The sequence below is a fragment of the Lissotriton helveticus genome (genome assembly GCF_964261635.1).
Source record: "Lissotriton helveticus chromosome 1_1 unlocalized genomic scaffold, aLisHel1.1 SUPER_1_unloc_1, whole genome shotgun sequence".
In the NCBI taxonomy this organism is placed as follows: domain Eukaryota; kingdom Metazoa; phylum Chordata; class Amphibia; order Caudata; family Salamandridae; genus Lissotriton; species Lissotriton helveticus.
The window spans coordinates 5,846,561-5,859,138 of NW_027611648.1; the positions used below are offsets into that span (position 1 = coordinate 5,846,561).

Below are 12,578 nucleotides of genomic sequence, written 5' to 3' on the forward strand. Positions count from 1 at the left end.
CCTCTGTCAGTTCCAACGTATTACAACCCTCTTCATCAACACCTGTAGCAGACAAGGGGTGAACACTTCAGGAAAATGCAACAAAACTCGGGCTGCTGATCGACCCTGATCGCAGGCACAGAGCTGCTGGTCCTTGAGATCCACGAGGACTTGTTTGATCCCGTGTGGGGGCAGAAACTTCACCGGTTCCTGTCCAGAAATGCTCAGTGCTCACAAGGGACAAACAAGCCTTCTTCTGGAAGATCATGGGCATTGAATGCTTATGCCCGATGGCCCTCTCAAAATAATTTACTGACAGTACTTAAGCCACTAGTTCAGCGGCTGGTGTCGAATTCTTGAAGGGGGGAAGAGTCATTTTCCCCAAACCGCTGCAGTTGAGCTGACCCTAGAAAACCACTCAAACTTCACGCAACTTGGTTTCCACTGGTACTTTTGGTCGGGCACCGCCAGAACCTCCTTTAGGCTTACTTTAGGAAGTAGTAGGTTTGAAACTCTGACTTGGATTACAGTCCCGCTTTGTGTAAGTATTTATTTATTTGTTTTTATTTTGAAGGTTTTATATAGCACGAACCAGACTCTTGCGAGTATCAGAGCGCTTTACAGGTCATCAATAGAAGGCAAGATATGGTATACAAAGACACAACCAATAAAATATACAGTCACATATACAGGCAAAAATACAGTAAATAGTCATAGAATTCACATGAATTTAACCATGAGGATAGCTTTGACTTCTCTTTGGAAGGAGGCAGTGGAAGGGTTCATTCTTGTTTTACTGGGCAAAGCGTTCCATATCCTCGGAGCCATACCAGAAAAGGACCGGTAATAAGTTTTTTTCTTGGCAAATCATTGAGGTTGTAGGAGAAGAGTCTTGCCACTCCTGGAGGCTCTGCTGCCCGCAGAGAGCACCAGTTTCTGAGCTAGGTATTGTGAGGCCTTGTGGTAGAGGGCCTTGTGCGTTGTGCAAGCGATTTTTAGATGAATTCTGGCTTCAAACGGTAGCCAGTTGAGGGCTCTCAGGTCTGGGGAAATGTGAGTGTTTCTCTTAGTACCAGTGATGAGTCGTGCAGCTGAGTTCATCGTGGCTCTTAGCGGGGCTGTTGATGACCTTGGGAGGCCGCATAAGGTTACTGCTCCTTATTCCACGCGGGGGATTACTAGGGCTTCAACTGCTTGTTTGAAGTCGTATGCGGGCAGAAAGGGTTTCAGTTTTTGAAGGGTCTTTAGATGGAAGTTGCCTTTTGTTGAGGCGCTAATGTGTTTCTTTAAGTTATTGTCCAGCGTTACCCCTAGAGATTTTGCTGAGTCGACTATGAGCGGTTGTCCATTTAGAGCTGTTAGGTGCTTCATCCAATCCATGATAGTGTGAGTTTTGTTAGGGGGAGCGATTAAAAGGAATTCCGTTTTGAGGGAGTTAAGTTGTAGATGGTTTTCGGCCAGCCAAGTTTGGGTTTTTTGTAGGGTGGTGTTGAGCGGTTTGATGTCCTCCAGTGAGTGTATCTTGATGTATATTTGGGTGTTGTCTGCATACATGTGGAAGTGTATCTTGGTGAGGCTGAGACGATCAGTAAGAGGTTCCATGAACAGGTTGAACAGGGTGGGAGAGAGGGAGGAGCCTTGTCGAACTCCCAGTGTGACGGGCTTGGGGATGGACAGGGATTGGTTGACCTTGAATCTTTGGGATCTATTTTGAAGGAAGCAGGCGCAACAGTTAAATTCATTTCCGGACATTCCCATTCTGTGTTTCAGGCGATCAAGCAGGTTGTCGTATTTGACGGTGTCAAAAGTTGATGACAGGTCGAGTAGGATTAGTAGACAGGCTTCATTTTGGTCGAGGATTTTTAGAGCGTCATCTAATATATGTGTCATGGCCGATTCGGTGCTGTGATCTGAAGCCTAATTGAAATTGGTTCAACAAGTTGAATCGATCAATGTGATTGTTCAGATGTATATTAATGCATTTTTCCAGGAGTTTGGCTAACATAGGGATATTAGAGATCGGACAATATTTATTAGGGTCCGAGGGGTCCGCTGTAGTTTTCTTAAGGTAAGGCGAGGCCTGCCCAGTTTTCAGGATGTCTGGAATGGATCCTTGAAGGAGGGATGTGTTAATGATCTTGGTCCAGAGGGGTAGTAAGAGAGGAATGAAGTTTTTTAGGTAGTTCGCAGGGAGCGGGTCAGTGAAGTGATTGGAGGGTTTCAGCGCGTTTAGCGTCTTTAATATGGTGTCTTCACAGTAAGTGTTGAAGTGGGACCAAGTTGCATTGTTTTTAGTTTAAATAATGGGAGGTTATTCGCAAGAGCACCAGCCAGGGGCAGTGATGGGCTCTTTTTCAAGTCTCAGATGGATATTAGGTCCTTGAGTAGATCTGATTTAATGGATTCTGTCTTAGAGGCGAAGAAGGAGGCAAATTCATCACAGTTGGGAAGAGAGAGTGGGCTGGCGTTGAGGACATTAGGTAGGCTCTTAGTTTGGGCTTTGATAAGATCGAATAGCTTTTTGGGGCGGTTCTTGGCTGGGTCTAGTTGAGACCTGAAGAAATCGGTTTTGGATTTTCTGATCTTTCTAAAATAAGCGTTTCTGGAAGTTCTTAGAAGTTTGAGGAGGTCGGCTGAGGGTGTAGAACTCCAGCGTTGTTCAATTACTCTAAGCGAGCGTCTGTCAACATTCAGTCTCCCATCATACCATGGTTTGAGTCTTTTGCGGATGTTCTTTTCAGTTGCAATGGGGCCATTTTGTCTAGCAGGTTGTTCATGGAGTGAATAGCCCTAAAGTTGTAGGGTGCTTCATAGGGTTAGCATTAGAGTTGGAATAGGAATGTCCCCTGTATTTATTTCGGAGTTTCATTAAGCTTGCACTCGACCCAGAGTTATAGGGGATCATAGTGCTTTATATGAGCACCAGTTGCATTACAGATTGACACATTCATTTTTGTTAGGCACGGCAATATTGAATGATTTGCCCAGAATCACAGGATGTCTCACGTGATGGATCGGAGTACTGTGCCTGAATGTAGCTAAACCAGAACCCCTAAATGTATGAGATCAGCTGTGCTCAGTTTGACTTCTAATTATTATAGCAGTGCTCCAGCATTTGACAGCTCAGAAAGCTATAAAAATGTGTGACTGCATTTCATTACAGTGATGCGGACCACCACATTGAAATGCGTTAGTCTAACCACTGATGCGTGGTACTGTTCAGGCCTGTTCCCCTCAACTCAGGAATCCTTGCACTATGGTGCAAGGCTGCCTGCATTGACGCTAAGCAGCTAAATGTAGCATCGGCATAGGGAGAAATGCAGGGCTGCACCGTATTCTTGTAAATACAGTACAGCCCTGTATTTTGGAAGTGGAGAGCGCGGTGTTAAGCCAAGGAGGCCAACGCCGTGCTCCGCCACTGGATTCTAAATATGCCCTTTAATGTCAACAGCCTGACCCATTTTATCAAGAGGCAGAATATCCTCTTATTTCAGAAGATACACTTTCTTGATGAAGCATTGATCCAGGAAACACACCTGTCACCTATTGAACATGATAAACTCAGAAGGGATTGGATGAGTACGGTACTACATGCCAGCGGGATCCAGACTACCCTTACACACCCACCTACTCCTTTGGAACAGGGGGAGAGTGGGTTGGACATCTTATTTCACAAATCCTTGGGGGTTTGCATACTGCAAACATGGCGGGACCCCCCTGGGCAGATATATTTTTGCCAAGGTTCAGATTCTCAATGAGTCTTTGTGTGTGGGCTCTATCTATGCCCCGGCGGCTGACCAAACTCCTGCTCTCCTTTGGGGCAGCCGGGGTATTCATGAGGGGGGTGCTGGAATATGGCACCTTGACAAGTCCAGAAACCATCTAACCAGGCAGCCCGAGAGGGGTTCATCCTCTCTGACATTATTGATGATCATGCCTTGATGGATCCATGGTGATTGACGCACCTGAGGGACGTGGACTATACTTTCACCTCGTGCGTCCATTGTAAACGTTTACATCTTAATCCTCCCAAACAGTACCTCTGATCATGATTTTCTGGAACTCGACCATAAACTTCGACGGTTGCAAACCCCTCAGGCCCATTGGCGTATGCATACAGCATGGTATAAAGCCCCTGAAGAAAAGCACAGATGGTACCAATATCTGAGCCAGTCCTAATAGAGTTTTATATAGTGCGACTTGACCCGAATAGGGTATCAGAGCGAATTACATAGCACCAGTTGTGTTACATTAGGACACATTCATTTTTGTTAGGCACGGGGAGATTAAGTGATTTGCCCAGAATCACAGGATGTTAAGCATCATTGCTGAGACTTGAACCCATTTCCCTAGGTTCGAGGTCGACCGCCGCCCTAGCTGTTAGGCCAACTACTCTCCCCTAACTTGGAGGAGAATGTTGGGTCCATCTCCTATGCACAGGTACTGTGAGAGGGCAGGAAGGCCCTTGAGAGGTAATTCGATAAACGATTTTGCTGCCTATAAGTGCCACTGTGAGGTGGTGGTTGACTGATCTCCCGCTTCACCTGAATCAGACTGAGAGACTGGAATCTGTCACACCTTTGGCCTCCCCTTGTGGGCCAGTTTCGATTGCACCTCTGGCCTCCCCGAGGGCTGGCTCCAAACCCGCTGGGCATCTGGGAATTCCCGGACCCATCTTTTCAAAGGATCAAAGAGCCAACTGCCGGACCTCGCCAACGACCAGCCCCCAGGACATGAGACCTCTGTCTGCAAAGGTCCGGACATCAAAGGGCCAATGGACTATATCAAGGCCCGCCCGACAACTAGCGGGCAGTTGTATCTTGGACCTGAAGCCCTGAAGATCTGATCGCGGCTGACCCTGAGAAGAACTCAACGTCGCATCACTGAGCCCTGCTGACGCTGTCACGGCTCCCTCTTCGCAACAAGGAACTGAACCACCTGAGCCCTGCTGACACTGTCGTGGCTCAAGCTGAACTCGTAACCATCGGAGCCCTGCTGATGCTGTCGCGGCTCATCCTCTCTAAGACCTCGGAGCCCTGCTGACGCTGTCGCGGCTCGAGCTTGAACCTGTAACCATCTGAGCCCTGCTGACCCTGTCGCGGCTCGTCCTCTCTAAGACCACGGAGCCCTGCTGACGCTGTCGCGGCTCGAGCTTGAACCTGTAACCATCTGAGCCCTGCTGACGCTGTCGCGGCTCGTCCTCTCTAAGACCTCGGAGCCCTGCTGACGCTGTCGCGGCTCGAGCTTGAACCTGTAACCATCTGAGCCCTGCTGACGCTGACGCGGCTCCTCACGAACTTCTCCGGATCGAGCCCTGCTGACCTCGTCGCGGCTCGAGGAGTACTCTGGTCTGGCTGGACCATCGAGATCGCCATCACGACCGAGTCGACCCAACGTAAGTGAAGCAGCCAGTACGCCATCACCTTCTGAATCCCCCGGCTTGAGGATTGAGAGCTGTGCGCAGGGTACGCCTCGTACTGGCCCAAAGGCTAAAGACTGTCCCGCTTCCCTCTTCCCGAAGCCTCAAGACTTTGTGATCCCTCGATCATTGTGTACATAAGAGTGCTTCTTTCTTTTACTGCTTATAAATAACTTGTTACTGAAATCCAACGGTGTGGTGTCCGTTCGAAGTGTGGTGTGAGCCCAGTTTCTAAACTCTCCAGTTATTAGTCTTTTTTGCATCAGTACTAATATTATATCGCACATAGCTATGTAAATACCATTTGTATGGCGGTTTTATAAACATTGTTTGGAGAGCCCGTAGAAATACACATGGGGTTTGGTTTGCTTTGACTCGCTGCTTAGGAGTCACAGCTAATTTGCGATGTATATTTGTGAATGGACTTCTTTTCACATCGTAATCGGCTATATGGCGGTCCACCGGCAGCACGGCGCATGCCCATTGGCACAGTGCTTCCTACTCTGTAGTCCCAAGTGTAATGGCGCATGCGTGAGGGATTAGAACCCCACGGTGTGCCGGCTGAGGGAAACGCGTTCTCAACAGTTTGCAATTTATATGCATAGGGGTGTACCAATGGCCCCTTTGAGGTGTGCCTAGATTATCCATATGCGGTGGTACTGCCGCTTATTGGACACCGCGGTGAGCCTATTATTCAATCATCCTCTGGATATAAGCATAGAGAGCGGTCCCGTCGGTACCTCCACTTCCGCTCGGTCGTGAGCATTGGGTACCGACGGATAGGTAAGGTTCCTGAGGCTTTGACTGTTTTTATTCAACTGGTGTCAGCAGAGGTAGTCCTAAGTGTTAATTGTTTGTATAAACTCTGGGAATTTCGTCCGCTGCATATCCTGATACTTATGTAGTGTCATATACTGTGACATAGAAAGCCGCAAGTGGCTTTGATCAGTTTTCAATATCATTCTGAGATATACTTAATAGACCTTAGTACGCTACTTATCTTTAGTGTCTACTGTTGGTCTAGTCTGGGATTAATATGTGTCTGTAGCCTCTATAGACTCCATTCCAATGCTTATAGACTCTGGAAATCTTGTCCGCTGCATATTCTGATACTTATTTAGTGTCACATACGGTGACATATAAAGTCATAAGTGGCTTTGATCAGCTTTCAATATTATTCTGAGATGCACTCAATAAACCTTAGTACGACCGACCGGAAATTACTCATCTTGAGTGCCCCCTGTTGGTCTTACCTTGGAGTCAGTTTTTTGGCAAGGCAGATGGGTGTCTATCACACGTTTCTTGGGTTATTTGTGTAGAGCTATTTGGCTGGGCACAGAGGAACTGTGCGCTAACTGTGTCCTTTTATTTTCTACACATTAGAGCGGGGCCTCAATTTCCCGAGCGGTTGCCGGGTGAGGTGAGGCCATCACCCACACAAAGCTGGGTGAGTATCACTATGAGGAAATGCCTCTATGTGATAGAGCTAATATGCTTATTGTAATGCGGAATGCAAATTGTTCTCGCAGGTGTGTTGTGTCTATGTGGTAACCGTGTGATTATGTGGATGCTTGTGTAAAAACGAATATATGTTGTGTATTTTTGTCTTTCTACAGGAAGAAGATTACTTGTCTGTCTCCAGTGGACATTGGGGCTCCAAGTTCCTGGTAGATGCATGACTATTTGAAGTACAATTGCACGATAATTTTATTTTTTGAACATATCACAGTTTGTTGCAGTAGCTACCCATCCATTAGGTCCTGAAGAATGCTGGAGTATTTCTCCATCAAGCTGAAACATGTCGACCGTCCTGCACAGCGCCTTAATGTAGTTTAACTCTTCAACTACTAAGCGTGGTTTTAATCTTGACACCTAGACTAATCCTCTTTACAAAACATTTTTGTAGTCTAGTTAGCCATTTTTATTGAGCACTATCACCTGAGCACTGCACCCCATCAGTACTACTTTTTGAGCAACACTTTGGCTAGTGCGTCATTATCAACTTCCGCACCGTCACTCGCTGGTTTAGGCGGTGTTGGGATCGACTGCCTACTCCCACATGATGAAACTCCGCCACAAGGGTGGTCTGATGGGAATTTTTCAGCCATGTGTGACTTAATACATGTTTTTGCGCATGTGACCGCGTGATCCTCAGTTACCTCGTTGGCAGCACACCCCATTGGACCTGGTCTTCTCTGGTTTGTGTTTTTGTATCTTGACAGTAGGGGCACGAGTTGACAGGTCGTTAAATTATTTCCCCTTGACCCTCTGCACATATGTTTTTTGATAGTATTTAGAGCAACTTCCTGTTGCGGGTCTACATATATTGGGTGTAAACGTATCTTGTGTTTACATCATTAGCTCACCCAATTCAATTGTGTGTGACTCCCTCTGCTTACCACTTCAGACTACCTGTGGTCTGATAGTTGATGAAGGAATATTCATCTTCATTCTTTTCCACTATGCTGCGGACTCCACACTAGGTCCTAGTATTTCATGTAGCTATTTCTGGTCCACTATGGATAGTAAACTCTCAATCGAGACTCAGCCACCTGAGGATAACTTTACAACCACACGCAGCCCCTAGCATCGTCCCTCACAGCTGACCGACGAGACACTGCTATATTCACTAGGGACGACTGGAATTACTATCCCATTTACTCTTCGAAATCTATTACAGAGTAAACATGATCAGGTGTTTTTATAAGCCCTATTACACACACTGGCTCTAAACCTTTATACGCTTGTCCCTCTGAGATCTAATATACCGGAGCTTGTTAGAGGAACCTGATTACGGCCACCGTCACGTTTTTAGATGCTGGTCTTTCCACGCATGCTCGGGGGATCTCTACCTCCAGCCCGGGCATGCGCGTAGAACGTGTGCGTTGTCTACATCTGTAACAACGTAATATTTACAAATGCACAGTTTCTGGATATAACCCTCCAGTTTCTAAACTCTCCAGTTATTAGTCTTTTTTGCATCAGTACTAATATTATATCGCACATAGCTATGTAAATACCATTTGTATGGCGGTTTTATAAACATTGTTTGGAGAGCCCGTAGAAATACACATGGGGTTTGGTTTGCTTTGACTCGCTGCTTAGGAGTCACAGCTAATTTGCGATGTATATTTGTGAATGGACTTCTTTTCACATCGTAATCGGCTATATGGCGGTCCACCGGCAGCACGGCGCATGCCCATTGGCACAGTGCTTCCTACTCTGTAGTCCCAAGTGTAATGGTGCATGCGTGAGGGATTAGAACCCCACGGTGTGCCGGCTGAGGATAACGCGTTCTCAGCAGTTTGCAATTTATATGCATAGGGGTGTACCAATGGCCCCTTTGAGGTGTGCCTAGATTATCCATATGCGGTGGTAGTGCCGCTTATTGGACACCGCGGTGAACCTATTATTCAATCATCCCCTGGATATAAGCATAGAGAGCGGTCCCGTCGGTACCTCCACTTCCGCTCGGTCGTGAGCATTGGGTACCGACGGATAGGTAAAGTTCCTGAGGCTTTGACTGTTTTTATTCAACTGGTGTCAGCAGAGGTAGTCCTAAGTGTTAATTGTTTTTATAAACTCTGGGAATTTCGTCCGCTGCATATCCTGATACTTATGTAGTGTCATATACGGTGACATAGAAAGCCGCAAGTGGCTTTGATCAGTTTTCAATATCATTCTGAGATATACTCAATAGACCTTAGTACGCTACTTATCTTTAGTGTCTACTGTTGGTCTAGTCTGGGATTAATATGTGTCTGTAGCCTCTATAGACTCCATTCCAATGCTTATAGACTCTGGAAATCTTGTCCGCTGCATATTCTGATACTTATTTAGTGTCACATACGGTGACATATAAAGTCATAAGTGGCTTTGATCAGCTTTCAATATTATTCTGAGATGCACTCAATAAACCTTAGTACGACCTACCGGAAATTACTCATCTTGAGTGCCCCCTGTTGGTCTTACCTTGGAGTCAGTTTTTTGGCAAGGCAGATGGGTGTCTATCACACGTTTCTTGGGTTATATGTGTAGAGCTATTTGGCTGGGCACAGAGGAACTGTGCGCTAACTGTGTCCTTTTATTTTCTACACATTAGAGCGGGGCCTCAATTTCCCGAGCGGTTGCCGGGTGAGGTGAGGCCATCACCCACACAAAGCTGGGTGAGTATCACTATGAGGAAATGCCTCTATGTGATAGAGCTAATATGCTTATTGTAATGCGGAATGCAAATTGTTCTCGCAGGTGTGTTGTGTCTATGTGGTAACCGTGTGATAATGTGGATGCTTGTGTAAAAACGAATATATGTTGTGTATTTTTGTCTTTCTACAGGAAGAAGATTACTTGTCTGTCTCTAGTGGACATTGGGGCTCCAAGTTCCTGGTAGATGCATGACTATTTGAAGTACAATTGCACAATAATGTTTTTTTTGAACATATCACAGTTTGTTGCAGTAGCTACCCATCCATTAGGTCCTGAAGAATGCTGGAGTATTTCTCCATTAAGCTGAAACATGTCGACCGTCCTGCACAGCGCCTTAATGTAGTTTAACTCTTCAACTACTAAGCGTGGTTTTAATCTTGACACCTAGACTAATCCTCCTTCCAAAACATTTTTGTAGTCTAGTTAGCCATTTTTATTGAGCACTATCACCTGAGCACTGCACCCCATCAGTACTACTTTTTGAGCAACACTTTGGCTAGTGCGTCATTATCAACTTCCGCACCGTCACTCGCTGGTTTGGGCGGTGTTGGGATCGACTGCCTACTCCCACATTATGAAACTCCGCCACAAGGGTGGTCTGATGGGAATTTTTCAGCCATGTGTGACTTAATACATGTTTTTGCGCATGTGACCGCGTGATCCTCAGTTACCTCGTTGGCAGCACACCCCATTGGACCTGGTCTTCTCTGGTTTGTGTTTTTGTGAGCTCAGTGTGTACAATCCTAGACTCGAAGTCCTCCCCGGTGGGGACCTCACGATAATACTCGGCAAGATCCGTGGGAGAGGTGGGTCCTGGAGTGGCCGGGTGAGCACAACCTGGTCCTCTGAGCTCGCCCCTTCTAACATTGGTGGCAGCGCCGCGATAAGAACCTACGTCTTGGGATCGTACAGTACTGACACACTACCTGAACGAACAACAACCATGAGTCTCACGAACGACGAGATCACCTTCCAGATGGAGCTTCTGGGAGACTATTCGCACCGAGAGCTGAAGCAATTCTGCAAAGATCGCCATATCCCCACAACGGGATTAAGCACCAAAGAAGACTTTCAACAAGCCCTAACAGCCTGGGTGGAGGCCGGAACACAACCTCCCCCGCCGACGGGAGGCGGTGGAGAGGGAGCGCCCCTGACTGAAACCCACGCCCCAGAGCATGAGAGAGCGGAGTCCCCGACGCGGAGTCCCAGCACGGAGAGAGGTCTGTCTCGAGAAGAGATGACCGACAGAAAACGCAACCGAAACCACGAGCTAGAACTAGCGCGTCTGAAGATAGAAGGAGAGCTCAAGCTGGCTGAGAAGAAGCTAGCCATCGAGCAGCTGCGGCTGCAAGGAGAACTGGAGGAGAAGAAACTCCAGAGAGAACACAAAGGGAAAAGACTCCAGCTGGAGCACGAGCGCGGCCTGAAGGAGATCGAACTGAAGGCCCGGAGCGAAGACAACCGAACATCGGGGACCCGAGAGGCCGTTCCCCCGGTGGAACCCAAGGTCCACATCCCCAAGGATGTGGTCAAAGAATACTATAAGAACGATGATATCCAGCAATGATTTAAGGCCTACGAAGTCGCCATGGCCGCCCACCGAGTTCCTCGGACAGATTGGGGAGCCGGGCTGTGGGCTCGATTCCTGAGTGAAGGGAGAGACACCCTGCTTGATTTACCGTCCACCGAACAAACCTCATACAGCCACATGAAAGAGGCCCTCCTCACAAGGTACGGGCTCACCCCGGAAATGTACCGACAACGCTTTAGAGACTGGAAGAAGATCCCCGGCACGACGTGGGTAGAATATGTGAACTTCTACAGCCGGGCCCTGGAAGGGTGGATCAAGGGTAGCAAAGTATCCACCTTCGAGGGGCTCATTGACCTCATTGCGTATGACCATTTGTTCCTGCATTGCTTTGTGGAACTCTGACAGCACCTCCTGGACAGCAAGTTGGCTGACCCCCGGAAACTGGCCGTCGAGGCCGATCGATGGGTGAGCACCAGAGTCCCCCGGGGGCCCGGGGGAGACTCTGGCCGAACAGAACAGGGAACTTCCCGCCAGAAGGGAGGGGGGAGTCAGAATAGACAGAGGGGATCCCAGGTAGGTTCCCCACGCAGTCCCCCCAGAAACCAGCCCGGCACCTCACCTCCCACAGCGCGCGTAGGGTTCCCCCCAGCCAAGCCAGGGCCCCAAGTCAGCCAAGCCTGCTTCCATAGCCAGCAACCAAGGCACTATGCCAATGACCCCCGATGCCCTTTGTTCAAGAAGCACGCTGCTGCGGGGCCCCCAGCGCGCCACATCACCTCGGTAGCTCTAGAAGAAGAGGGGGAAGAGGAGTTCGAGGGGGCTGACCCCGCCGCAATGATGTTAGTCTCCCTGGGGGATAGGGAGATGGTCCCAGGAGCCCCCCTGCCCGATAACACGGAAAAGAACCGACAGCAGGTGACCGTCAATGGCCACCACATAGGGGCGCTCCGAGACACCGGGGCCAGTATCACCGAGGTCAAACGTCACCTAGTCACCGAAGCCCAAATTGTTCCCCACATCTCCTGCAGGGTGATCGCAGCTGACAATTCCGTCCGCACCTGCCGGATAGCTCAAGTCCCGTTCGAGTGGGGGGGCGTCTCCGGGGAGTTACGAGTGGCGGTCCGCACCGACATGCCCGTGGACTGCCTGCTCGGCAACGATCTAGAGAGCTCCCCATGGAAGCGGGTGGAGAAAAGGACCCACCTGGAGATGGTGGGCCTGCCCGAATGGGCCTGTGTGAGCACCCGGTCGATGACCGCCCGGGTGGCTACCCCCGAGGGGGTGAATCTTGAGACCGCACCGCCAAACCCCGAGGACCCCGAGGTCCCCGAGGCCTCTGAAACCCCCGAGCTGTCCCCCAGAGAGAGCTCCTCCTCCGACGCAGGTCCCCTCGGCCCTGACGTCGAACCGACCCCGAGCCTGGACGACCTTCCTGAGCTGGCC

The 12,578-nt window shown here is 48.7% G+C and overlaps 1 protein-coding gene across 1 annotated transcript in view; it reads left to right on the forward strand.

Moving 5' to 3' along the window:
• Positions 1–7,077, forward strand: part of LOC144805427 (uncharacterized) — a 44,935-nt gene extending 37,858 nt beyond the window's left edge. The window contains 1 exon segment of the mRNA XM_078671985.1: positions 7,015–7,077. Coding sequence (XP_078528111.1) covers positions 7,015–7,077 — 63 coding nt within the window.
• Positions 7,078–12,578: the final 5,501 nt, after the last annotated feature.